The sequence below is a fragment of the Punica granatum genome, chromosome 2, assembly GCF_007655135.1.
Source record: "Punica granatum isolate Tunisia-2019 chromosome 2, ASM765513v2, whole genome shotgun sequence".
In the NCBI taxonomy this organism is placed as follows: Eukaryota; Viridiplantae; Streptophyta; class Magnoliopsida; order Myrtales; family Lythraceae; genus Punica; species Punica granatum.
In genome coordinates this window covers 26,579,000-26,605,703 of record NC_045128.1, presented here as the reverse complement: position 1 = coordinate 26,605,703, position 26,704 = coordinate 26,579,000, and the positions used below count along the sequence as shown (strand labels likewise).

Below are 26,704 nucleotides of genomic sequence, written 5' to 3'. Positions count from 1 at the left end.
CGACAGTCGGAGAGTGAATCGCGAATTTTAGGCGGCAAGTAATCCCCAAGGCCAGATAAAGAAAAGGGAAATTACATCTAGATATCTAGATAAATAAGAAAACAATACCAAATAACACAGCTGTTGTCATTTTTTTACAAGGTATCAGAATTTGTTTTTATTTCATCATGAACAGTTTGAATTTTTTTTTAATCATATAATACAATGACAGCTTTCCGTTAAAAAAATGTGATAGAAGCTGACGTAGACTCGGTTTTGGTCTCCCCTTCACAAGTGTAATTTTTTTTGGAACCTAAACAAATTAAGTAAAAATAAAAACAAAATAAAATTAAGAAAAAAGTGCTTGGTTTGGGTTTTCTGGGGGAGGGAGGGCGTCTTCTGTGGTCTTCGACCGCCTAATCGAGGTCGCAGTATACTCAGACTCAACAAAATTCTTTTTTAGGTCAACTTGGTCAATGGATGGCATGTCAAAGTTTTCTAAGAAATTGAATTGGAGTGTCATTTCTTCTTAATAATGGAATAGTGTCATTTAGCATTTTATGAAGAATACTGAGTGAACTTATCCTAACAAAAACAATGCATGGACAAAGTGGCAAGTGATTGAAAGTTTTTTAGCTAATTTGACCATTGCAGGCGAACTCAAGCGATCTCACAGCATAAAATTCATATGATCTATCCACCTCTGTGGGTCAATGAGATGTTTAATTTGAATGTTACAACAAAGCAGACCAGTGTTCAAGTCTGCCTCTGTTAGTGAAAGAGGGTATGGATTTGACCAGGGATTGATCGGGGGAGGGGATTCAGTGGGGCAATCATGGCCTTTAAACAAACTCTGTAATATATTTCATAAATATTTTATATATAGCTGAGGTATCACACATAAATTGTGATCCGACTCTGAAAAATATTCAAATCATATAAGGTCATAGTTTTACTTTCCAAAAAATAAATTCATTAATATTTTCATAAATATGATGAGTTATACGTTTACTTTTCAAAAAGCAAATCGTATCATTTTTTTTATATAGATTTAGATATGATGTATTATCTATATTATTTTATATAATACGTTATAAATAGTGGAGGTGCTATACATAAACTGTGACTAATCAAGCGCTAAATAATATTGCTATCACTAGAGCTCTTCAATTTTTCGCTTGCGCGAGTGTATGTTAGTATGTTTGCAATGAGACTTCCGAAGATGTATTCTTCAAGTTTCTACATTTTTTTCCTTACCATAAACTTTTGTAGTATTTTAGTGTTCATCCATTTTATATATGTGATTGATATAGGACATGATGCAACCACCATATGAATCTTGATTACGTTGAATTAAAAAATTCATTTTGCGGTGGTCGGAATATTTTTATATATATATTTTTCTTCTTTTATGTAATCCTTTTCTTATCTTATTCATAAAATTAAATTAGTATTAATCTTATATAATTAATAATATATTGTTATTAATATAAATTATAATTTTCAATAATTTATAACACATACCGGTATATAATAAAATTAGCGAAATAAAAGATCACATTTTATCTTGTGCAGTGTCCAGGCTCCGCGATTAATATATGTAATAGTAATATATAATAATATGCTTTGATCTGTTGTATTCGGATCTATTGTACTATGGGCTTTTAGTCTTGTAATGGTACTGGTCACATGGGCTAGTTGTGTTTTAGTCGTTTGTTCAATAAAGAGCACCGCTAGTTAAAAAAAAAAGATAGTTACAATAATTAATATCTAAAAATAAAGATATCCATTCCTACAATATTTGTTTCAACTATCTATAATAGTAAAATTACCTTGAGAGGTAATAAATGTTGTCTAATTAACGCAACAAAAAGAAAACACTTATAATTAATCAAAGCATAAAAATAAAGCACTTAGTAATTGATAAATGTATAAAATTTAGTGATACGTAATAAAATAATTGTCTTCGAGTGAATTATGTAAAAATCGAGCGTAAAACATATCAACACATGTTATTGCTTTTGAGATTTCACGATTGTGAGAATATACTTTTTATTTCATAATTTTCATCTGTATAAATATTATAAAAAATCATTAATATTTTGTAAATAAAATATATGAAAGCACTTAATATGTAGTAAAAATAAGAAAAACACTAGTTATCATATAGATTTTCTCATATATAAAGTACGAACAAATAAAGAGAAATCAAAAGTAAATCAAATAGCTGGTAACTTTATTGAGATATTTGATGGATCCCATTTAGATTTCAAGATAGTGAGAACGAACTCATAATTTCATTTGTACAATAGTAAAAATTTAATTCCAAAAAGATATAATTTTTTTATGGTTTTATACTTCATTTAAAATAATGAAACAAAGAAAACTAGAAAGATATTTCATGAAAAAAATATTAATTCAATCATTTGAGGAGGAAAAAAAAAAGATGAAAGTATTCATATTAAATTTTTTTCTTAAGAAATATTTTTGATAATAATAAATAATCACCTAAAGTAAGATAAATAAACAGATTAAATCCTATGGCAAAAAATCAAAATAGTGAATTATCTCAAAATTGGTGGTCAGTATAATTTTATTTTAACTTTAAAGCTTCTTGTACAAAGTTGTGACAAATTATAATTTGTGTAACAAAGCTTTACAAACGTATCGATTGTGTCAGTTCCCCCAAACAAATCCTCATTTGTAAGCATCAGTTAGCCATCATTCATAATCCATAGTTTAGTTACACGTCGCAGAGTGAGCCTATTAGTCATACATATGGTTATACAATATGATTGTTCACAAGCCTCAATTTTTAAACTGAAACCAATCAATCAATTATTATCATTATTATTATTATATAAAGGCTGAGCATTGATATCAAAAAGCGACCCGACTCACTTTTCGAAACCGCAACCACAGGTTGCTCTTGGTCCCTCTTTTTTACTACTTCGCAGCCATCCATCTTTTTCTATCTAGCCAATATAACAGACTGCCATCGCATCAGTTTCAACGGGGACGAGTTTGTAGCCATTGGATCGTGGAATTAGATCGGCAAATGATTTTAAATTGGATGATTAAGGAATTATGGCGGTGTCATTAGGGCCCAATTTTCGGGATTAGAATCAAATAAGAACGATGGTATGTTACCTAACCCAAGAAAAAAAAAAGAAAAAGAGAGAGAACGATGGAATGAGGATGAGAAATTGGACAGGCCACAAAAATGTGCTTCTGGATCAACTCCCAAACTCCCATCTGCAAAGAAGGATTATAACGCGAACAGATAATAAATATGTATCTGCCTATCAAAGAGTCCCTTATAAATATATCATAGACATATTGAACAAACCAATGATGGAGAAGATGTCTACAACGGCGGTGCTGGATCATCAGAGTTCTAGGACAAATATACGCGATTCCAACTCTTGATGGCCAGAATACCCGAGCTCGCTATGACAAGGGGAGATCATCACACAGATATAATTGGCACACACACCAAATTCTCCAAAGTTCACATGCCAGAGATCAAAAACCGCCCAGTATGTTCTTATTCATTAAAGACTACAAATAGATAAATGGAACTGAATGTCTTGAAGCAACTCCGGCCGATGCTCACTGATTACTCCTGCAAAGCGACGTAGAAAATAGAAAATATGAGTGACAGGAAGATGGAGTGCACGGTCATGCACACGCTTGATGCCAAACATAATAGTTATTGCCAATCAAGGGCCTTACCACCTCTGGAACTTAAAATGCCATGTTTAGTATGGAAGAATGGAAATAGAGATGGAACACAAGCATAATAGGAGACGAGAGTCGAGACTGCTCTTTTACATTGCTTTCATTCCGATCTGTTTCCACTCAATTTGCGCCCAAGATGTCATAAAGACATCAGCCCGAACCAACTTGACCAACCATTGACAGAGTAAAGAACTTTATGAAAAAACAAGCAGCTCCTACATAGTAGAGAGATCCAAACAGTTGGAAATTAACCAGTCGATAAATACACTAGCACAGCAAACCAGTATTTATTGGAATATGTGATGGCACAAATTTGTAAGAAGCAACTTGCAGTCTCTTTCACTAGTCCAAAATCATCTCAAGTCGCGTAATACGAGATCCTGAACTCTAACATACGAGATCATGAACAACTATGAAATTCCAAGTTCATTTCAAAGTGGAACCGTCCACTGAGTTTCTTCTTGCACTCAGGAATCCTCTATGATTTGCTCATCCTACGACTCTACTGTATAACATCTTAATTTCACATATCTGAGATCAGAAGGTACAAGTAGAAGGACATGCGAGAAGACAGTACATCGTTTGCAAAACTAGTACAGGAATGAAGTTTAACTATATGCAATAAAAACGCCTTCTTATCGACAAAGTCCATTCATTCACAGAATGACCTCTTTTTTAATAAATCATTATCAAATGAAGACATCCAAAAGATTGGAACCGAGACAGTAGAAATAACATGTCTTCCACTATGACATGAAACCTTTTTTAGTTTTTGATATCACATGAATAGACGACATTTAAGGGCAGCAAATGTCATGCCTAAAGATGAGCGTATAACATTCACCGATAAAGAGAGCAGTACTGATTTTTTTTCCAGCCCTATTCATATGATTGTCACAATTTCCTTTCAACTTGTGCAGACAAATACTTTTTGCTGTATAAAATTATATTTGACTTCAGATCGGAGTAACAAGTCCCTTCACATATCAAAAAGAAGATGTGGAGCAAACATACCTCGTCGTCGTCGTCGTCATCATCATCCTCCTTCTTTAGGCGAGTAGTTCCTCCCTCTTTGCTAATCGGCAACTTCATCGCTCCAAAGGGCGTGTCCACATTAATATTTCCCTTCATTGTGTAACCCGTCCCCTTCCCTCGAATCATATCCCAAAGAGCAGACCCAAAATCCTTGGGCCGGAAAGTGATTGGGATATCTATGTAATCAATTCCGTTCTTCTCAATTTTCTCAGATTTCTGGAGCTCTGCCCCGCCAATGCTGACATCAGCCAACCAGATCTCATAGTCCAGTGTGTTCAGGCCCAAGTCGAAGTCGTTCTTGTTCTCCAGCTTCAGGTGAAGGATAGCAACAGTCTCCTCAAACGAGAACCTCTGGAAACGGATCCTCTCAAGATCAATATCAGGCTTGTAAGGGATCGGGATCTCTCCAGTCTTCTCAAGCGGCAAAGTTAGCCTCCCAAACACGGGAACATCCACGATTAGATCGACCTTGATCCTGTAAGGAACGATACTCCCAGGCTTGATATCATCATAAGTGTTCTTGATATCATCATAAATCAGGGTCATCGGTATTTTCACCGTCTCCTCTCCGCGCGCGTGAATCGTCCCAGCATCGGGAATCAGTCCCGAAACTAACTTTCTCCCGTCACTCTCGATCAAGTAGTTGATATCAATCAGGGGGATGGGGACAGGGTTGGGGTTCTTGATGAGTACATCAATGACTATATCGGCCTTGTCGAGATTGATGCAGGGAAGGTGGATCCCGGTGACATCTGCAGTGGGCTTCCCAAACCCGATAGCCTCCTCGATCTTCTCGCCAATGTCGTGGATGAAGTCCTTCACCTTGTCGATGAACCCACCCTGCCCTTCCTCTTTCTCCCCATCTTTGTCCTTGTCCTTCACGTCCCGATCGACAATCTCCGGCTTGTCAGAGGATGCCATGCCTTAGTTCCAAAAAACAAAAACAAAAAAACAATAACACAGTCACAGAATGCAAGAATCAGTCCTATCCCAAAGAAAGAACAGGTCCAGAAGTTAGAACACATTATCAAGCACTCAAACCGGCGCAAATCTGATCAGCGGGTTTCGGATCGAGAACCCAAATCAACAGGACGAAGATAAGAGATGCAGTAACAAGATCAAGCTCTTAAAAGGGATAAATGGAGAGACTCGTGATGGATCACACGCATACAAATCAGTCATCATTTCCACTGCAGAGCAATCATTTTACAGTAAACTAATGAGTCTTAGCGAATCCAATGCCAGAGTAAAGGCATAAGCAGGACGGCCGAGCCCCCGATCAGACCCGGATCGGGACCCGGATCACCACGATCAGTAGAACATCATCTAATGTGAGAGAGAGAGTAGACCCTGAAGTAATATGGGAGCGAAGTGAACACAGAGCTCAGCTCACCTGTGAGTGCTTAGATGAGAAAGAAGCTCTGCAGAAGAAGAAGATGATGGCGAAGGAGAAGGAGAAGAATACAGAAGAGAGATGATAGCGGGAGCGTCAGGCCAAGGCTAGGGAGCGTCTTTATCTATTACACGTTAATAAAGTGGGTGGGGGAGGGGAGGGGAGGGGAGGGGAGGGGAGCCCAGCTAGCTCTCCATTCACTCCGAGCCACGTCTGTTGTGGGGATGGGAGCCCAATCTGCCAACATCAATGAAAAAAATTATGATAAAATTTTTTAGGTCCAGCCGTTCAATATTTAATTGTTGTATTCACTATTCAGAGTAGAAAATCCCTGGCGACTCCATCATTAGTGTCCCATTTATTTACCTATAATGAAAATAGGTCCTAATATGGAGGAGAGTGGGTGCGTGAAAACTCTCTATTAATCATAAATATTCTCCCCTCGCATAACTAAAATATAATATTTTACTTAAAAAGAAAAGATATTAAATTTAATTTTTGAAAATTATATTAAAATAAATTCTTGGCTTCATTTTCCTCTTCCTTTCACGACTTTTTATTTATTTGGACGATAGGGCGCTAAAGGCTACCATTATTTTTGTAAAGTCACTAACCACCTATTTAATAAATTCTTTTGGACTTTGTTTATTCACATGATTAAAACTTGAGACCTTACTTAAGATAAGAGATTTTGAATAATAATTTTGAAATTTATATAATAAAAACTCTTGGTCGCCCTTTTCCTTTTACTTTCACGATTTCTTATTTTATTTGGGCGGTCGGGCGCCGAAGGCCACCACAGTTTTTGTAGGGTCCAAGAACAACCTATTTAAAAGATTATGTTAGAGCCCATTTAGGTTAATTTCGGTGAACCATGTGGGATAGTTAAGTGCCACGTTAGCAAATCACTGAAGTTAAAAGCGAAATTGATATTTGTACTAAACATGATACAAAATCAAAAGTTGGTATGTTTTCATGTGATCGGCATTTAGGATTGGGAAGAACGAAGTTCGACCAATTTCAAATATAATTGTGAAGGACCCTAAATAATTCGATTAATTAACAACCTTCATATTAGGAACAATTGAGAGTAAATTAACAAATCTTGTTCATAGAAATTCTTTTGTATCATTTATTTTTTTATCTATATGCTACCTACAGTATTACATGAATTGATATAAATGTGAATAATAAATAATTTAAAAAATTCTAGACCTTGTGGCATCGCCCAAGGTTCCGGCATAGTGTAATATATACATATGATCATTTTCTTATAGTTACAAGACCATAATAGTAGTAGTAGTAGTAGTAGTAGTAGGATAATAGTAACAATAATAACATTTTCTAAATAATTAAATTCAAAATTAAGATCAATTAAAATCTTGAATAAAATCAGGGGTATTTATAAATGGTTCAATAGTAGTTTCGCAACTAATTCTCTTATTTAATATGCAATATATATTAATGTAATTGTTAATGCAAATTTACCGCGAATATTCACTCAAAATTTTTTTCTAGAAAAATGGTTATAGGATATCCATCTATTCAAATATTGTTTTCTTTTCATATTTGACTATAAGTTCTAATAGCTTGTGATTGTTTTCCTTGTGCCTTACAAATTCGTTTTTATATTTCTAGATATCATTTCTTATTCGTAATTATTTACAATTTGAAACACCAATTTTCTTATAAAAATGATAATATTTCTCAATTGTTAATTTCAAATTTTAAATAATAATCTCAATAATATTTAATTAGAGTAAGTTAAAAGTTCAATAATGATTTAAGATTAATTGTCTTAATTAATATGCATTACATTAAGCCAATTGTTTATATATATCTATCACATATGGGGAAAGCGAAGGCACCATTGATTTGTAAGTTGGTTTATTTTTACATACTCGATATGCATTGTTTGATTGATTGATTTCAAACATACAAGAAGATGGCTTTTTTCTCCTATTAATTAATTAGCATGACTAATATTATTTGATTATTAGATTCCCAGTCATTGTCATGGGAATCAAGTCCAAATAAATTGCTAACGATCCGTTTGGTTTTAAAATCGATTTTTAAAATTTTAACTCTAACTTTAACTTTATTCACTATACAACAAAAGTCAATAATACAATTTTTATTTTTTTATTTTTTTTAACCATTTAATTCAATTTTTAATACTAAATTTTTCCAACTATTAATTACTTTTTCACATTTTTTCTCATAATTCAACAATACAATCATTACAACCCAATTAAAATCAAAACTTAACTCTACTTAACTCTAAAACCAAACACACAATAAGTATCTTATAAATATTCTATAATTGTTGTTTATCTCATTTGTAAGGAAATAAGGACACCTGTCCAGTTTCCTCCTCTTCCCAACCCACCCACCCACCCCCCCCCCCCCCCCCCCCCCCCCCCATTTTTACCCTTTTCTTTCCCCGTGTTTAACATTTTCCCAATAAACTTTAAATATTTTACATCGTTGTCCCTTTTTTTGAATTCTTCTCACATCCCTCCAAAAAAATTTCAAATTTAAGATATTTTAGCAGCATATCACTTTTTTTTTTCTATTTTTACCCTTTTCTTTCCCCATTTTTACATTTTTCCAATAAACTTTAAATGTTTTTCATCTTTATCCCTTCTTTTGATTTCTTCTTATATCCTCCAAAAAAATTTCAAATTTAAGATATTTTTGCTACATATAGATTTAACGAAAAATATTACATCCTGCAAAAGTAGAGTAGAATATCATTTTGATATTCATGTGTATATTTATTTTCCTCAAATTGATACTATGCGTAATTTTTACTTAGTGCAAAAGGAAACAATGAATTTGGTGCTATTAGAATCTTATAATATTTTTTTTTCAATTTTGATGTTTTGGGCTCTAACTAATCTTGCAATTCTTTCTTCTACTTTTTTTTTCTTCTTAAGCAAAATTTATTATCATTAAATCCTTCTCTCTACATATATATTTTTTAAATAACATCATGAGTAATAGATTTGTAAGATCTCAACTAATCAATTAAAAAAAAGAATAATATCATAAGATCGTTTAATTTTATTAAATTTATTGATTAACTCAAGCATCTATATGTTTTAGACTAATATTGTTGAAGTAAATTATGGTTTCTATGTTACATTTGTTATTTTTTACAATGTTTTGCAAAAACATTACAATATAGTATCGTAATTCAAGAAATAACGGTATAAAAATATAAATAATATACTTAGTTCAAAATATTTGAGACTAGAATAAAGATGATAAGATTGTAGTATTAACTGTACCACATATAGGTACATAGTTCCTTTTCTTCTCTCTTCCCTTTTTCTAACTTATTTTCTCTATTTAAATGGTTCTACCTCTCCATATGTAAAGCATAATTAAGAAATCAAATTTGTTTAAAAAGGCCTCTACCCCAATACTAAAAAACACAAATTTATAATATTTTTAGTACTCAAATTTCGTTAATATATATATGTATATGTAAATCTTTAATATTTCATGCATTATGCAATGATTGGAAGTTTTATTCAATAAATTCAAGTATCGTACTAAAAAAAATGTGATATAATAATTCTAGAAATAATAATACAAATATATAATACTCTTGCATTGCAATCAGGGCTGGCGCAACGAAGCGCACCCTCACCCCTAGTGGTATTTAAATTACAATGCATTAACTAAATAGATTAAAACTGATAACTGATTTATCACTAAATTAACTATTCCACATAAAATTATGAAAATAACTTCACGCCAAATAAAAATTAATAGAATTCTAATTTACAGATACTTATTGATAAAATTAAGTTAAGAGATCATTCTTTAATAAACGATTCAAATACAAGATAGTAAAGTGAAATTATCAAGTGTACACATTGCTCACTCTTATGACATGTTCTTACCAAGAGAGACTACCATCATAAAATCCTCGAAACACGTAATTAGGAGGACACTAAGTCCAATCGAGTCCTAATAATTGTATGTCCTATATCCCACGAGACGGACCAAACGTGGCTTAAAGAGGACTCATTGAAAAGCCCATAATTGTATACTGGGCCGGGCGGGGCCTGACTCATTTCTCTCACAATGCCATATGCTCTTCTCTCCGTCTCCCTAAACCCTTTTCTGCTCGTCGTCTACCCTTTGCTACTGCTCCTCGTTCTGTGTCCCCCCCGACTTCGCCCTCTTCGCGAGCGGAGAAAAAGCTTCAGAAATTTAGCTGGGCATGGATTGTTTTTTGAAGAATATAGATAGCTAATTACACCCCCCCCCCCCAAAAAAAAAAAAGAAGAATATAGATTAGCTGCCCACTTTAGTCTCGGTCCTTGATTTTCAGAGATGGTGGGGTGGCATCGACATTTGCAGTCCGTGATCGGCTATGTCGGAAGGAGGAGAGTGGGAACTGCTGCCAGCTTTGATGCGTTTCGCAGCTTCACCGGTTCCTCTGCATCTTGTAAAACAGTCCTCTCTCTCTCTCTCTCTGTGGGTCGGTCATTCTTCTTAGCTCTGCTATCGTCGTGAAGTGGGTTGGTAATGTGTCTTTCTTTCTTTCTTTCTTTCTTTCTTTCTTTCTTTCCTCGATGTAGTGTTTGGAGCTGCGGAGGTGAGGAGTGACCCGCTTGGAAGTTTGCAAAGACTCTGGAGACATTGCCCCTCTTCTTCGGTAGCGGTTCCGAGATCATTCTATCAGCATCAACAGCTCAATGTATGCTTTGGTCTCTTCCGGGCATTTCTTGGTTTTTCTTAGATTAATGATTGTGTGAAGCTTGTGATGCAAAGGTTGTTTCTTCACTTTTGTAAGTTCAATACGAGGCAAAGCGTAATTTAGAACAGTTGGTTATGTCCGACTCTGTCATTCATTTGGCAACCTGTTTGTGGACTGTACATCCTTCTCGGTCACCAGCCTTATCATTCTTTTCCTGTTTTCCTTCGAATTCTCATTGCGTTCTGCATCTTTGATTCGTTCTTGTAGTGGATATCCACTTCGAGAAAGCTACTGGCCAGTTCATCCGACGGTGCCCCCGTTTCATCCCCTCTAACACCTTCTCTGATAACGAGTGGCAGAGCAACTGAGGCTCAGAAATCAGTTTCTAAACCAGCTAAAGTTCAAGCGGTTCTGAAGGGCATAAAGCAGGTTAGTTGTAATTACATGTTCTAATCTTTTTCTAAGGTCACATGAGGTTGAATTATTTTCGCTGCAATAAACAAGAACTCATGCTTCTTAGATAGATGGATGCTCCATTGGTTCATAAAATGCAGCATAAGCAGTAGTTTCAAGGGTATTCCTCTTCAGATGCCCTTTGCAAAAGCAGCCGAGTATAGCATAACATAAAGCATATTAAAACTAGTCTTTGAGATATATTGGTCACTGAAAGAACATCTTGTCTGAAAATTGTGTTTTAGGGCCCCTTGAATGTCAGGTTCAATAACCACATACACTGATTTTATAGTATGAACAACTTGACATACTTTGAAAGGGCCCTTAATCTCCAAGTGTGCAATTTCTATATTGCTGAAAGGATGGTGCCTGATACAATTCATAGCTATTGTCCAATGTTTTGTTTTTCTGATTCTATTTGAGAAAATGTACACACATATGCTGCATATATATATATATATATATATATATAGACGCACACTCTCACACACAGATATATATGTGATACCAGATATCAGTATATTTGACTGGCTTCTCTAGGTTCTGTTCTTGAACTCCGTTTAATTTGACTGAATAGTTGACTTTTTGATACTTATCTCTTTCTTGAGGTTCTTAGTATTTTGTACTCATGCCCGCTGTTTCTAAGTTTAATAAATTTAATCAATTAAGTGCATATGAGTTAGCTAATGAATGGTTAATTACCAATTATCAAGAAGATAAAAGGAGAGGAAGGATGGAAGAGGAATGGTCCAAAGTTCTGTTATAGGACCCGTTCAGTCACAAAAATCACTTGGTCATTAGGTTTGGCAATTCTACACAGTAAATTAAGCGATTCTTGTAATTGGTGATCAAAACCACTCTTTGAATGTCTGTCAATTCCATTCATTCTTCTTTATAACCAAAAGAAAAAAAAAATCCTTTTATTACTTTTCCATAAGATAACTTGTAGATAACATTTTTAGTAATTGATATATTTCGTCTTACAAATACCACCTAAGTTAGCTCTTTTCTTGGTGTTAGAGCCCCAAAAAACTCAACCTCGTGGCTACATTGGTTCGTGGAATGCGTGTCGAAGATGCATTATTACAGTTGCAAGTAACTGTGAAGCGAGCTGCGAAAATTGTTTATCAGGTGATGCTCCTCTGGTTCCTTGGATTCCTCAGCTTCTCTCACAAAATAGGCAGTCAAAGGGAATAAAAATCAAATAAGAGAAGGGAAAAGATGCTATCATAGGAGAAAACTTTTCCTTCTGACCTTTTAGTTTTTCCCCTTCTGTACAGCGAAGAATTGTAGGCGAGCTTGAATGTTCTGGGTTTCTCTGTGCATTTAAAAATTCGAATTGCTTCTGCGGAGGACGGAATTGCACTTGTTGATAATGTAATCAGTTAGGAAATTGAACTTGGAATTTGAGTATTGAAGAATGCATGTCTAACCATTGGATGTAAAAAAACTAACAATGACTTAACTTTTAGTTTTTGCAACTGATACTCAATAGTAACCACTTCTTGCAGGTCATACACTCGGCTCGGGCAAATGCAACCCACAATCACGGGTTGGATGCCGACCGTCTTCTAGTTGGTAAATCATTGGACTGATTACAGCTATAGAACTGAGTATCACAAGACTTCATTTCACTCAGTTTGTGCTCATTTCCTTTCTTTTTTTTGGGGATCTGCAGCGGAGGCATTTGTCGGGAAGGGGCTCTACAAGAAGAGAATGAACCCCCATAGCAAAGGAAGATGCGGAATCAAAATGAGACCGGTGTCCAGGCTTACAGTGGTTGTGAGGGAGATAACACCGGAAGAGGAGGCTGAGATCGCGAAGCTGAGAGTAAGCAATTTTAAGAAGCTCACTAAGCGGGAGAGGCGGCTTGTTCCTCATAAGCTTATTGAGACCACTCCAATCTGGAACAGGAAAAGCAAAAACAGCAGTATTCGAGAATCAGATGCCGTGCCAGCATAGTAACCCTTGTCCATTTTTGCTAGAGTTGCATGAGTGTCTGATGGCATGGAAGAGCCTAGGTAGTGTTCATCATGTCCTGTTTTCTGCTTTTTGCCAAGGGACAGAATAAGATTTTGATGGTTTGGAGGAGAAGAAGAAAAGGCAAAGAGTTAACCCACTTGAATGCTGTAATTTCAGATTTAGCTTTCTGTACTAAAAAATTGTAGCATTCTTGCAGACGCATCCTTGTACTCCTAGATGTTGGAATTTTTCCTTGATTTTGTTATTCGGCTTTCCTAAACGAAAATTCCGAATTTGGTGGTAGCCTAGTCAGCTTTGAGCGTCGGCGAGGCTTGCCCTAGGGTGCGATTTGCAGAGCTTGGATCTGGCTAGTGGGTTTTACCTTGGGCCCTCATTTATCGCGAAGTCAACGATTAACCAAGTCAAGTGCATATATAACACTACCAAAGAAAGAGCAAAAGTTGGTTTTAGATGCACAATTTAATCCATTTAGTCGAAACATTTGGCGTGGAATGCATATCCAAGGTACCATAGAAACATCCTTGTGGAGTGAAAGCATTTTTCTTTTGAAGTCCGCAGCAGGTGGCGCTTATAGCAGAGCAAACAATTCACCAAATTTCTTTTGAACTTACGAAAATGGACTGCTTCCTCATCTAAAATGTTAAAATGCTCAAGCCACTACCATAACAGAACAAACATTGCCCAGTCTTTCGTCCAAAACTTCTCGGCATCGTTATAGAAGGTAATACATCATCCTCACCTAAAGAACATAATACAACATCCCCCTACTTATTATAATCTAAAATGGCAGGAGAAGAATATCACAGACAAGTCGAGCCCACCATTTGGTCTTATTAGCTGCACCCATCCTCACGGTCACAAAACAGATCATTGTCCAAAATTATCAGTTCTCTACAGATGATTCTTCAGTAATTGATTGCAGTTCTGCAGCCCACCTACCGAAACTAAAATCCGCCCCATGGATCATATAAACTATCACGACAACAAACTGCTTCTGCAAAATGCATCAGTGCACGAGTAGCCAATCCACATCCAAGTCTTGAAATGTCGCAATTTATTGAAGATGATGCTCGAACAAAGACGCCATCTCAATCTGCAGAGCACACAATCATTTATTTATAATGTATGAGGATATAATGAAAGACACGCCTCTTTTAGCATCTTCTTATTACTTATTTGCAATGTTACTTAACCTTACAAACATCTAAATTTTAAACTTTGAACACGTTAGTTCGGTATGTCCTAATTCAGTTCCAAAATCTCTAAGTGATTCACTAAAGCTAGTAAAAACTTATTTTAACAAGAAAGAGCTGGATTAACAAACAATATATCAATGGTCTGAATTACAAGATTCATTAGATACCAAAGTTAAGCTTCGTGCACATTTGAGAACTGGCAAAATTACACACAAATGATCCTAAAATGACGACAAAGTTTAGTTAAAAAGCCACTAAACATCATTAATGAAACGTTGATCAAAAGACATAGGGAAGAAAGGGAAACAATTAAGCACAAAGGGTAATATGGAAGCAATCCAATGGGCTCACACTGATAAAAAGTGATATTCTAGAGAATCAATGACAATGGAGGTGACTTGCTCAACAGGATCATTAGCAGTCTAAAACAAAAATGAAGTCGCAGAGAGGGGGTTGGAGGGAAAGAGAACTCAAGTTTAGAATGAACTCACAGCAGTTAAAGCTGCCTCGGATCCCTTATTTCCAGCTTTTCCACCAGCTCGATTTAATGCCTATTATAACAGAGCAAAATGAATCAGATCTAATAAGAAGGAATCTTCAAGTATGCATCATGACACAGAATAAAAAACTTGCTGTACACCTGTTCCATGTCATCACACGTTAAGACACCAAATATGCAAGGAACACCTACAAAGAAGACAAGAAGATTAGTTCACTTCCTCAGATAAAAATCTAGCCGATCATCAGAACAAGGTTTTGCAATAATGAAATATTATTTATCTATATCTATAGTAATGTAGAGGGAGACTGCCCTCTTTGCTATAACCTTTAGTTTCCCAAAAAACCCTTTGATGAAATATTTATAATTAAGAACCACCATTAAATTAGGGCTATAATGGTAACTGTGCATGACAAACTACCCCAACTTCTATCCACCACTCCCAATCCCTCCTCTATCCCCATTTCTCCCTCGCTCTCCTCATATGAACGCCAATCTCTTTTCTCTTTCTTTGTTTTAAATTTGATATTCTTTTACCACAATATCTAATCTACTTTCATAAGAAAAACTGATAGAATCAAAAATATCTTCAGAGAAAATATCGAACCTATCTTGAACTTTTTTTATTTTTTCAATGCATATATTATGACATATTAACTATATTGCAAATTTTCCGTCCATAGCATGGCTATGTCTCTAGTTAGTTCATTTCCTTATTAATAAACAAGATTATTTTTGAAATTGGATTGTCACGTTCTCAAATACTTCAAAAGCCACAAAGCACGTATACGTAATACAGCACCTAGCGCAGATACGGCTCCTGTATAACGTGCCAACAATGGCATATTATTTGCATAGCGATAAGTTTGTTGTGCTAGAAAAAATGAAAGTGTCAAGAAATTTCATAAATTTCTGATCTACCTGAACCTAGACCAGCTGAAAGCACTCCAGAAGCCACTGAATTGGCAACAGCGTCATAATGGGAAGTATCACCCCTTATCTACTGACAGTACGGTGACGTTGTCAATTGGGAGGAAAAAAGCAACCACAAGTATTGTATTTGCAGAAACAAACAGTACTCTCTGATAGCAGAAATCAGACATTAGAGAACATACCACAGCCCCAATACATAAGACACTGTGATATTTTCCAGATTTCCCAAGCTTTTGAGCCACAACGCCAATTTCAAAACTTCCAGGAACCCACACAACCTGAGAAAAATGAAGTATTCAATTCCATCAATACAAAAGGCCAAGTACTAATTTCTACACACTCAACCTTTCCATCTTCTACAATTGCAAAGTGGAAAGTCCCATGAGAATGATCCAAAGGGCTCAAAGCAGGAACAAACAGGTGAAATAACTGGAGTATATTGCACAATTACCAAACAGAAATAAAACCAAAAATTCCAACTGATTAATTGACAGACTGAAGTAAGAGAAGTCAGTTCTACTCACATCAATATCTTCTTCTTTAACTGAATACTTCTTGAAAGTGTCCAGGGCCCCTTCAAGCAGCAGCTTAGTCACGATCTCGTTGAATCGAGCCACAACCTTCACGAAGCAAAATAACAGGTAAGACTAAGAGAAGATTACTACACTGCGCAGTTAGTTAAGTCACTGAAGGAATGTAGATATGTACAATTACTAAGTGGCAATCAAAAAAAAGTTTGAGTAGTTTATAACATATTCCGTACTTACATCGATCTCCATACAATCACCAATTCATTCCAGACTAACAAAATTTTTCAGATCCATTAGAAGTAAATTCTAGGGAAATTATAAAATTATATTGCTACAAACCACAGCAAAGCGAAGGCCTTCACTTCGGGTGAGGGAACCTGTCAAATGCCGAACAGCGAGCAAGGGCGGGCATCCCTTCTTCTCAATCACAGCATGAGAACTAAGTCCTGAAAAATTGCAGAACCACACCCATAACAACAAAGTGAGTAACGCCATCGACTTGCTTAGCCAGTGGTAATTCACTGTCCCACAGAGTCAAAAAGAAGAATGAAGTAAGTCGGAACTAAAATATCAGTTCCAATAACAAGAAATCACACCTTGCACAGAGGAGGAGAAGGAGAGAGGTGCTGCTTGTTGGGGTCTAAGAGAACTAACTGGAAGATGGTGATGAAAGTGAAGCTGCTGCAGCGGTATTGAGTGTGCAGTAGAGGTAGAAGCATAGCGTCCGTGAACTAAAGACGAACCAATAAACGAAATGGAAGATGCCATATTCGAACTGAAGTTTTGAGGTCCCCCGACAATTAAGAAACCTAGGCAGAACACAAGACCAAAAATTCAAACAAGATGGACACAAATCCATAATCTCTGAATCAGTTTAAGCCAGAATAGCAAATTTCCAATCAAAGCAGACTGAATTCGCCACCCAATGAGGAGCTTCCACTGATCACATTGACTCGCTCAGATTCAAACCTCACCTAAACCACTCTTCCTGCACCCCCCACAAGGATCACAAACCCTTACCCACTCATCCTCCTACTCCGTCACTTAAAAACCTCCAGCATCTGTTAAGTACGAGGAAGGAGGAAGGAAGGCTAAGGCACCTGAGAGCGAGTTCAGACTCGGAGAGAGTGACAGACGGGGAGCGGCGCGAGTCTGCTACGGCGACAACGAAGCTGCGGAGGTCAACGATGGCGAGTGGCGCAATGCGTTCGAGCAGAGCTGCAGTCGTAAGAACAGTGACTGTTGGGGGGCAGGTAAGACCTTGAGAGAGAGAGAGAGAGAGAGGGGGGGTATTTGGGCTTTGTTGGATGGGCCTATAAGGTTTGGGCCCAAAACCGAAACCGAACCGAAGTATTTAACCGAGCCGAACCGACTGATGCTTTTTGTTCCTTTTGGTTTTCGGATATGACCCGAATAATGAACTGCCCAAGGCTAGGAGCAATTGCAAAGCTAAATACTTGAAATTAGTTTTAGAAAAATTCTTATTTAACTAACCCCAATTTTGCCTAATTTGACCCTAATTCGCCTGAAATGAACCCTAATTTCGCCTAGATTGGCCCACCTTCTCTCAAATGTAAAGAGATGAAAGTTTTTCCAATTATCTTATTTCGTCACGTGATATAAAAAAATATCAAATTTAGATTATATAAAGCGTTGATACTTTTTCAAATTCATGCCAGAGAGACAAATTAGAGGAGGAACATTTTATCAACCCTTACTATCTCAATATCTTGTCTTCTCGGCCTTCTCTATGGTAGTTGTGCTTTTTTTAAAAAAATAAAAATAAAAATTTAATTACTTCCTTTTTTTTTTTGATATCGTGAGAGGTTTAGGTTTCACCCGGCTAATCCTCACAATCCCGTACACAGGCCTGCAAATGCAAAGTACGAGATAAACTTAGAGGTGTTGGCTACCCCAAGGGGATTCGAACTTGGAACATGGTGGATACTTACGCTCCTTACCGCTAGACTAAGGATTGGCAAGCAACAAATTTTAAACTAACTAGGATGAGAGACCCGCACTTTGTTGCGTGTTGAATTTTCCTTCCCTTTTTTTTTTCTTTTTGAAGAACAATAAAAAATCAAAGTATTGCAATAAGAAAATAATTACAATTAAAAATTTCATGGCATTTTTTAAGAAAAATCTTAAGCTATTATATTTAATATAATTTTTTACATAATATCATCGAAGTTTATAACTTTTCAATATACTAAAGTTTTGAACATTATTTAATGGTAATTTTATTAAACTTATTATTGACACCAATGAAATTAAGCACTACCTTATTTATTAAATTTTAATTAAAGTAATACATTTATCATCTCAATTATCATCTTAATTCAATTGAATTTACTTGTTCCTTTTTCCATAAGAGTTCTACATAATTACAATAATGGGGAAAATAACCATACATCATCTGTTATGAAATAATATATTTGTGTTCATATTTGTCATATTTATTATGTTCTTATTTATTGATATTATAATTTTTGTAGAGTTTTAGTATTTATGCTCTAAATACTTAAGAAATATAAATATATAAGGACTTTAATCTTTCTAAAAACAGTTGAAATTTACAAATAAAATTAAGTAAAGGAAAAATGAGAATGATCACAAAATATGCAAAATTATATATATGAACTAATGTCGAAATTAATTTTCTTTGTTGGGTCTTGTTGTAGTTAAAAATGAAAGATATTTTATTTGTATCATAAAGGAGAAATATTTTAGCACTCAACTAGCACTTATTTTATTATTATTTCTCCATAAAATTTATAAAAGCATAAATTAGAGGTAGCATCATTTTGAGAAAAAAATGCATGTAAGAATCAAAATGATACTTTGGATGACTTTTGTACAGTATGACATATTAATTAATTATATAGATAATTAAGGCATATTAATTTTGATCTTTTTTGGAGGATATAAGAAAAAATCAAAAGAAAGGACAAAAACAAAAGATAGTCGAAGTCTATGGGTAAATTTTAAAAATCAGAAAAGAGATGGTTAAAAATGAAAAGGAGAGGAGGGACACAATGTGTAGTAGGGGCTCTCCCCTTCCCATGGTCCATGGAGAGAGGCTGGGCATCTCCTGCCACTTTCCTTTTTTATATTTGTGGTTTAATTAATTAAAAAAATAAAAAGAGGTAAAAATTTGTAGCTTGAAATGCGTCGCACTTGAACAAGAGTTTTAGTTTACAGTAAAGATAAAGATTTATCTCCTCTTCTTCTGCAGCACTCGAAAAAGGCGCTAGCGTCAATGTCAGAGAACCCGACGTAGGTGAACCTTCTTGCTGTTTTAATTCGTCAAATGCTGGTAGCAACTAACCATGGCACGAGCTCCACTCTGTTTTCAGGAACAATCCTGAGACTTTTGTGTGAAATTGTTGATCTTAATCCCCCTTTATATTTCCCTAACAAGTAGTAACAACATATGTATATTGTTCCCTAACATCACCATTATACAATGAACTTGCTGAGGCAACTGTAAGAGAACCGCCTCCGCTGTTCATGTCGTGCAGGGGAAAAGCCCCTATTGCAGATGATCATGGAGAATTCCTCTCAGGTATTCTTGCTGTTCGAACTCACCTTGAATCTCCTCCCACTGTCAAGAAGAAAAGAAACAAATCAGATCAAGCGATGACGCTCACCAGTAGAGCAAATATCGTTGCTCCATAAGCTCCTTCAGCTACTTCAAAACCGACCACTGATGCATATACCAACATGGCCAGATTATTGTTCTATCATATAATCAGTTTCTTCTTAGTTTACTTGATACCGAGTGTTGATGTCAACTAAAGGAAAGTTAATTATAGCATTCTACAAAGTAAACAATAAGCCAACCTCTTGGTGTGATACTGGCACAACCTTCCAACCCGCTGCCGTAATATACCGGCGCTTCAGCATGGTGTGCCCCAGAGGAACCCCTGCATGGGCACAGGTAGACAGTGAACCAATAGACAAGAAGAATCAAATATATCATGCTTTCCATGCTTGGTTTTTTTTCAGGAACATCTCCGGCTAATGTATTCACGGCAAAGATATATCTGAATACCTTTTCCTTTAAGAAAGATCTGACTGGCCTTTTGTATTCTCACCTACTGCCACAATTTCCCGAATGAAATCTCAGAAAAAGCTACAAGTTCAATATGAGTAAGGGCGACTCACAAGTATTCCGTGAGAAATGGGTAGGGCCATCGATCTCCAAAGCAACCTTCTTATCAACCAAAACTGCGTCCAATGTGTACCCATCAACAACATACTCTCTTACCCAATCAAGCCCCGTGCTTACAAGTAATCGAGCAACTTCTTTTTGCAAGGATGAAGTTACTTTCTGATTAAACCTTTTGGTCTTCCCAGCACAGGCAACCTTCTCCTCGAGATCGCTCCCAAGGCATAGGTGAAGAAGATGGGGGTACTCGAGCTTCAAGCACTGGTTCACAAGATGAACCTGAGAAACAAACATTATATCTTCCCGAAACTGTTCAGAGATCCTTTGCTCTTCGAAGCTGCACTGTAGGGTTTTCCAAATGTGTGAAAAGAATGACCGGTCCAACTGTCCTAGCACTGCATAGGACCACGCAAGGTTACCAAGCTGGTCCCTGTCAAAATTTAGAACAGGAGAAGTGTCTAGCAGTGCTCCATTTTTGTCTGAGGCTGAGACCTCCCCTTTGCTCAGGTGAGACCGAAACTGGCTGGAGTGTTTGAAGATACTATCAAGGGATTCCAGCACAGTGTCAGCGGGCTCATTTAGAGAAGCCAATGCCCAAAGCAGCTGAGCAAGCTCCTGTTCCTGGAACGTGTGGACTATGTCAGATGCCCTCTTGGACAACTCCGAGAAGAGATCAGATGCAGAATGCCTCATCGAGGCAAATGCACCAGCTACATTGGCAACGTTCTGAGAATTGAACTCCCTGACCTTAGTCAAGGCCACCTCAGCGACCCGGTCCATTTCTGACATGTAAAGGAGTTCGCCACCGATTTTTGACAGAGCCCATGAGACGTTTGATATTCCTTGAGCCGAGAACTCGGGTAAGGCCAACATAGCAAGGCCAACGAGCATTGACATCTCTCTCTGACGAGCAAAGGCCAATCTCCTTGAGCTTGTCATGGAAACCTTCTCCATATTTTTAGCGATTCGGTGCAGAGCAGTGGCAATGTTTAACGGGGAGAGAGGAGATGGGCTCAGACCTTTTCCAACAGCAAGAATCGTCTCGGAGGCAACCTCGAGGACTTCTTCAGCGGTCTGTGCATCCACAATTGACCGGTTCAAGTTGATTTCTTTGCGACGATCAGAGGGTCCTGAGAACTGGGACAGCTTCTGAACAAATTTTTGTCTAATACTCTCCCTTTTCTCTTCAAACATCCCACCGGCCATCAAACTCACCTTTTTCCTCAGATCAGTCATACCATCGCCAGTAATAATGTCACCAATTTGAGCGTCCTCATCCCCCAAATCCTCTGATTCAATACCTTCCTGATCTGGTCCATAATCTAAATTCCATTCATCATCATCGTCATTGTCCTCATCCGTGTCATTCATTTTAGTGGATTTATCTTTAATCTTGGTCTTTTTCTTTCTGTTCTTCTTCTTCTTCTTGACAGAAACTAAGTCTTCCATGGTTTGAGAAAGGCCCCGAGCCTCAATACCTTTGAGGGCAACTTTTCTAGCCCTAAGGCACCAGTCCATACCATCAGTGTCTTCAAGCAACTTTGACCTTTGTTGTTTCTTCCTCTTCTTCGGGGCTTGAAAAGCCAACGGATCAAGCTCCCCGAGAAATTCCAGCTCCCAGTCAGAATCACCTTCCTCCTCAGCATCGTTACGCATGACTTTCGAGGTGGTGATAGCATCACTTCTAGATGAGCTGAGACAAGCTCCCCCCAGAAGACTCAATTTTCTTTGCTGATTGGAAGATCGATTTTTCAGTTCAGGAAACCGAAGAATGTGGCATGATTTTGTGGGGACAAAGAGAGAGGGTCTCAAACACCAGTGTTGAGGGAATGTATAGAATAAACCTTCCATATTAGCTAGTATCTGTGACAATTGCTCACTGAGTGCTGCTGGTTACTAAGAAGAATTTTGACGAGTCAACTGAGAGAAGAACGAATGTCCTCATGACGAGGCTAAAACTGATTTTTAATGACCCAAATCCAGCAACAAACTTCTGTTATGCCAGCAGAATGATTCCTGATATATGGCCACCTGTAACACCATAACATGTTTGCCTCAATACAAGAAAGAGATTCAAAAGAACCAAAAGAAAGCAAAAAGAACCGCTCACCATCTCAAAGATCTTCAAACCTGTTCCTCCCCGAGCAAATTGGATCAATGACATTTTAAGAATGATACAGCCATCAAATTTTAATTAATTAAGTAAAACTCTACAAGCCATGTCTTAAAGATCACGACAGACATGAAAACACACAATTTACAGCAAAATGGAAATTCTTTTTCAAGTAACATTAATCTAGAGAGACTAACAGACAGCCCACTTCATCAAGTAAGCTCGAAAACAAACCGAAAGTAGATTGAGCTGAGCCAAGATGAACAGAGATAATTCCCAATTTACATGTAAATTCAGTGCGTAAGGTTGCCCAAGTCACTAACCTAAGCTGAAATGAATAGAATACGAACTAATCAACCTCTATATTCAGCAAAAAGAATGCCTAGAGTATGAAAAATCGACTTACTTAACCGGAATTCCAAGCCTAGCCTCCAGCACTGCTTCGATTCTTCCTCAGCTCCGTTCCTCAGCTCTGTTTTTTTTTTTTCGCCCAAACCGAACTCAAGCCCAACTAGAAGGCTTCCCGAACCTATCCTTCCTTCCTTCTTGTTCTTCCGTCGCCCCTCCTTCTCTCTCTTTCGTCCTCTGTTTCTTTTCCCCGAAACCCCCAGAACAAAGAACGAAAGGGAAGAAGAAGAAATCCCTGGAAGATGATAAAAGAGGGTAAGAAAACAATGGGTAGGATGATAGAGTGTGGGCAAGTCTATGGTAACAAGTTACATCCTCTCTCTTTTTTTTTTTTTTTTCCTTCCAGCAACTTATGAGTTTGTGTGTGTATATATATAAACACATGTATGTATATATGTATGTATGCATATTTGGAAAAATAAATACGGGTCTCACAAACACCATAACATGTTTGCCTCAATACAAGAAAGAGATTCAAAAGAACCAAAAGAAAGAAAAAAGAACCGCTCACTATCTCAAAAATCTTCAAACCTATTCCTCCCCAAGCAAATTGGATCAATGACTTTTTAAGAATGATACAGCCATCAAATTTTAATTCATTAAGTAAAACTCTACAAGCCATGTCTTAAAGATCACGACAGACATGAAAAAACACAATTTACAGCAAAATGAAAATTCTTTTTCAAATGTATTAGTAGGTGCTATGAGAAAAGACCTATATGACACTTCTTGATCAACAAGAACATGGAAAATAATGGCCCTGTAAGAGCCTGTGTTTTCCTGATTCACATTTTTTTAATGCGAAATTCAATTTAGGAAAAGAAACCGACTTTTCTTTTAGTATTTTTTTTCGTCCCGAGAAATCTCTATTTTGGCTAAGAATTCCTCTTGATGGATCAAATTCTAATGAACCGGTCTACCAACTCAATGAAAATGCCAAGCTTGACACTTTTCAAGTGCAATGGCTATCTTTAAATTAGACCCAACTGGACAACACTTCATCTAAGGATTCCAAAGGCGACTTTTGACTTAAACCTCCCTGCTTTAAGGCCTTGAACCTGAAACATCGATTCAGGTCGATATCAAACCGACTCTTACTATTCGCGTTTTGTAGCACAACAGCTCAATCCCAGTAGAACAGCAAATTACCCTTGTTAATTTCAATGGAAGCTAGCGATGAGAACAAAAGAATTGCGAAATTAAGCTCCAAAGTTAAGAATTTCACAGAAATGACAAAACCATTGAGAAGTTACTACCTCTCGGTGAAGTTTCCAAAGGTTCTAGAGGTGAATTTCTGGGGGGTGAGGAGGATGGGCTCCTCAGTCTCTCTTCCCTGCTTGGCTGGAGATGAAGCTCTGTAGGCTCGAATTTCTATGGAGCTCAAAGGAGTTCGTGAATAAGCTCGAACTTGAGCTAGAATTGAGCTCGACAAACTGACGAACAAACTCACCGATGAAAGGCAATGTTCACGAGCTTGTCAGCAGCCGCTGGCTTCGAGCAGTAACGGAGCCGCTGACGTCAAGCGGCTGCTCGGTGGGGACGACGGTCATTGGCGGCAAAGTCCATAAGCAGAAGCAGAGGTAAGGGACCAGACAACGGAGAAGAGACTATCGCCAGCAAGCAATGAAGGTTAGGATATCATTTCGGTTTTCATATTTTTGTTTCAAATTTCAATTTTTAATAATGGATATTATGTACATTTTATTTTGGTATTGATCCCTAAATCCCTAAATTTTCACATTTTAATGTTTTCAACACGATTTTTTTTGTATAAAATATCACAAATTATCTATTTGATAACAATTTTAACAAGATGACAGTATCTCTGTTAATTTTAATCATAATTGTTGAAGTGTACTTAAGGACGCCACATGGCATACGATCATTGACAGAGTGGATCTACTTTTTCAAATAAAAATTAATCTAAAATATAAAAAAACAAAAATGGAAAAAAAAGATTGAAAGGAGGAAGGGGGAGGAAGCCAGCGGTAGGGGCCTCGCCGGTGGCCACCAACCCCCCAGTTGGGGTCGCCGGCGGCCAACAGTGAGGTGTCCACCGCCGCCCACCTCCTCCCTTCCATTTTTTTCTTTACAATTTTTTAAAAAATTTTGAAATAGCTTTTATTTGAAAAATATTTGGGGCTCACATCGGCCAATCACCGTGAGTCATTAGCATCCTCAAGTACACGTTAGCAATTTCGATTAAAATTAAAGGAGATATTGATGTCATGCTAACATTGTTATCAATTCGATAGTTTGTGATTTTTTTTATAAAAGAAAAAAGTTTGTGTTAAAATCATCCAAATGTGAAAAGTTTGAATTTTTTTTTATTAACCGTTTTATTTTGCTAGCATTATTGTGCATGAAGGAAGAAACGTGAAAACCTAACCCACAAATTGATAATACGGGCTTCGACTATATGTAATAATAGTATGTAACTCTAGATTAATAACTGAGAAAACTATCAAAATGGTCATTGAAATATTTTATAACTAACAAATTACTACTTGAAAGATTTTTTGAAACAAAATGATTATTGAAAGACCAGAATCCATAATATTTTGGTACCACCGTCAAAATTCCGTTAGTGTCGTTACGGAAAAATGACATGAACGCTTATGTGGCATCTAGTAGACAAACGGCCTCGATTAACGTTACACTTCATCCATTACGACGTCGTTTCTGTCATACCAGTTATAAAAATAAAAATAAAAATAAAAATAGACCCAAACTCGTTGTCACCAGCATCCTTTCCCTCCCCCATCTGCAGTCAAAATTAGGTCAAGCTATCCTCTATACAAAACAGAGCACTGAATAGACGAGTTTGGGCAAGCGGAAAACGATCAAAATTGGGGCAAGTGGACTCAGACCAGACGAAATCGACATCGCTTCCCATCAGAAGAGTCGTTGGCGCCGTTGTGCGGAAGGTCGTGGACACACGGAACTCATATGCTCATTCCATCTTCTCATCAACCCCTCCCTCACCCATCGAAATGTTACTGCAATCAAAATTATCAAAATTACGGCAAGTTATCAACTTTGAGCAGATCAACAGTAAAAGCAAAACACAACAATGCAACAGGGAACGCAACTTCGAGTAATACTAACCAGTTAAACCTACCATTCATCACCAAATCAAGTGAAAATCGACTAACCTCGAGAGGGCTGAAGAGACTGCAGATGAACTTGTCTGGATTGCAATGGAGGCCGCAAATGAACTTTAGCTAGGGCTGTAGGAAACCATAAATCGGATTTAGGGCTAGCAAATCGGACTCCAACCGGACTTCAATTGGATAATCTATAGTCTAAAGAGACTTTCGAGACTTACTAATTAGCTCTAATAGCTCATACTATAAAATCCACCTCCTTGAGACCACCAGAGATGGAGACTGGATACAGAGTTGCTAGTGGTGTCGAACTCAAGCTCGACGAGTCTGTGTGTCCACGACCTTCGGGGCGACTGCACCAGCGACTCTTTTAATTGGGGGCTACATCAGATTCGATGGAAGCATGGGATAGGAAGGACGACTCCGGGGGGGCCACGTTGGGTAGA

At 37.0% G+C, this 26,704-nt stretch overlaps 4 protein-coding genes across 7 annotated transcripts; 1 reads left to right on the top strand and 3 right to left on the bottom strand.

Annotated features, from left to right (window-relative positions):
* Window positions 1–3,261: 3,261 nt before the first annotated feature.
* Window positions 3,262–6,304, bottom strand: LOC116196555. The gene is made up of 3 exons (XM_031526338.1): window positions 6,149–6,304; window positions 4,735–5,678; window positions 3,262–3,604 (listed from the first exon to the last, which is right to left on the bottom strand). Exons 2-3 carry the CDS (start codon window positions 5,674–5,676, stop codon window positions 3,599–3,601), a joined length of 948 nt encoding a protein of 315 aa, XP_031382198.1. The 5' UTR covers window positions 5,677–5,678; window positions 6,149–6,304; the 3' UTR covers window positions 3,262–3,598.
* Window positions 6,305–10,284: 3,980 nt separating this feature from the next.
* On the top strand, window positions 10,285–13,561 carry LOC116198039 (50S ribosomal protein L22, chloroplastic-like). 2 transcript variants are annotated; one of them, XM_031528349.1, is made up of 6 exons: window positions 10,288–10,613; window positions 10,747–10,865; window positions 11,133–11,294; window positions 12,339–12,449; window positions 12,830–12,896; window positions 12,997–13,561. In XM_031528349.1, the coding sequence occupies exons 1-6, from the start codon at window positions 10,499–10,501 to the stop codon at window positions 13,278–13,280; spliced, it is 858 nt and encodes a 285-aa protein (XP_031384209.1). In that variant the 5' UTR covers window positions 10,288–10,498; the 3' UTR covers window positions 13,281–13,561. The 2 variants fall into 2 exon arrangements, with proteins under 2 accessions (XP_031384210.1, XP_031384209.1); XM_031528350.1 differs by lacking the exon at window positions 12,339–12,449 and having other exon boundaries at window positions 10,285–10,613.
* Window positions 13,562–13,932: 371 nt separating this feature from the next.
* Window positions 13,933–17,726, bottom strand: LOC116198040 (6,7-dimethyl-8-ribityllumazine synthase, chloroplastic). 2 transcript variants are annotated; one of them, XM_031528352.1, is made up of 9 exons: window positions 17,434–17,726; window positions 17,056–17,268; window positions 16,799–16,905; window positions 16,454–16,549; window positions 16,112–16,207; window positions 15,918–15,996; window positions 15,138–15,184; window positions 14,989–15,048; window positions 13,933–14,394 (listed from the first exon to the last, which is right to left on the bottom strand). In XM_031528352.1, the coding sequence occupies exons 2-9, from the start codon at window positions 17,225–17,227 to the stop codon at window positions 14,356–14,358; spliced, it is 696 nt and encodes a 231-aa protein (XP_031384212.1). In that variant the 5' UTR covers window positions 17,228–17,268; window positions 17,434–17,726; the 3' UTR covers window positions 13,933–14,355. The 2 variants fall into 2 exon arrangements, with proteins under 2 accessions (XP_031384212.1, XP_031384211.1); XM_031528351.1 differs by having other exon boundaries at window positions 17,560–17,725.
* Window positions 17,727–19,596: 1,870 nt separating this feature from the next.
* Window positions 19,597–24,757, bottom strand: LOC116198038 (RAP domain-containing protein, chloroplastic). 2 transcript variants are annotated; one of them, XM_031528348.1, is made up of 6 exons: window positions 24,408–24,757; window positions 23,150–23,386; window positions 22,741–22,760; window positions 20,627–22,661; window positions 20,303–20,385; window positions 19,597–20,063 (listed from the first exon to the last, which is right to left on the bottom strand). In XM_031528348.1, exons 4-6 carry the CDS (start codon window positions 22,479–22,481, stop codon window positions 19,992–19,994), a joined length of 2,010 nt encoding a protein of 669 aa, XP_031384208.1. In that variant the 5' UTR covers window positions 22,482–22,661; window positions 22,741–22,760; window positions 23,150–23,386; window positions 24,408–24,757; the 3' UTR covers window positions 19,597–19,991. The 2 variants fall into 2 exon arrangements, with proteins under 2 accessions (XP_031384208.1, XP_031384207.1); XM_031528347.1 differs by lacking the exon at window positions 22,741–22,760 and having other exon boundaries at window positions 24,408–24,522; window positions 24,602–24,755.
* Between the last annotated feature and the right edge of the window lie 1,947 nt (window positions 24,758–26,704).

Excerpts from the sequence above, each read along its gene's own strand:
- LOC116196555 (XM_031526338.1), bottom strand. The coding sequence starts at position 5,676 with ATGGCATCCTCTGACAAGCCGGAGATTGTCGATCGGGACGTGAAGGAC.
- LOC116198038 (XM_031528348.1), bottom strand. The coding sequence starts at position 22,481 with ATGGAAGGTTTATTCTATACATTCCCTCAACACTGGTGTTTGAGACCC. Across the intron at positions 20,386-20,626 it reads CCATTTCTCACGGAATACTT|GGGTTCCTCTGGGGCACACC; the intron begins GTGAGTCGCCCT and ends GTGCCCATGCAG. Across the intron at positions 20,064-20,302 it reads TGCCAGTATCACACCAAGAG|TGGGAGGAGATTCAAGGTGA; the intron begins GTTGGCTTATTG and ends TCTTCTTGACAG.
- LOC116198039 (XM_031528349.1), top strand. The coding sequence starts at position 10,499 with ATGGTGGGGTGGCATCGACATTTGCAGTCCGTGATCGGCTATGTCGGA. Across the intron at positions 10,866-11,132 it reads ATCAGCATCAACAGCTCAAT|TGGATATCCACTTCGAGAAA; the intron begins GTATGCTTTGGT and ends TCGTTCTTGTAG. Across the intron at positions 11,295-12,338 it reads TTCTGAAGGGCATAAAGCAG|AGCCCCAAAAAACTCAACCT; the intron begins GTTAGTTGTAAT and ends TCTTGGTGTTAG.
- LOC116198040 (XM_031528352.1), bottom strand. The coding sequence starts at position 17,227 with ATGGCATCTTCCATTTCGTTTATTGGTTCGTCTTTAGTTCACGGACGC. Across the intron at positions 16,906-17,055 it reads CTTCTCCTCCTCTGTGCAAG|GACTTAGTTCTCATGCTGTG; the intron begins GTGTGATTTCTT and ends GCAATTTTTCAG. Across the intron at positions 16,208-16,453 it reads TTAAAGAAGAAGATATTGAT|GTTGTGTGGGTTCCTGGAAG; the intron begins GTGAGTAGAACT and ends CATTTTTCTCAG.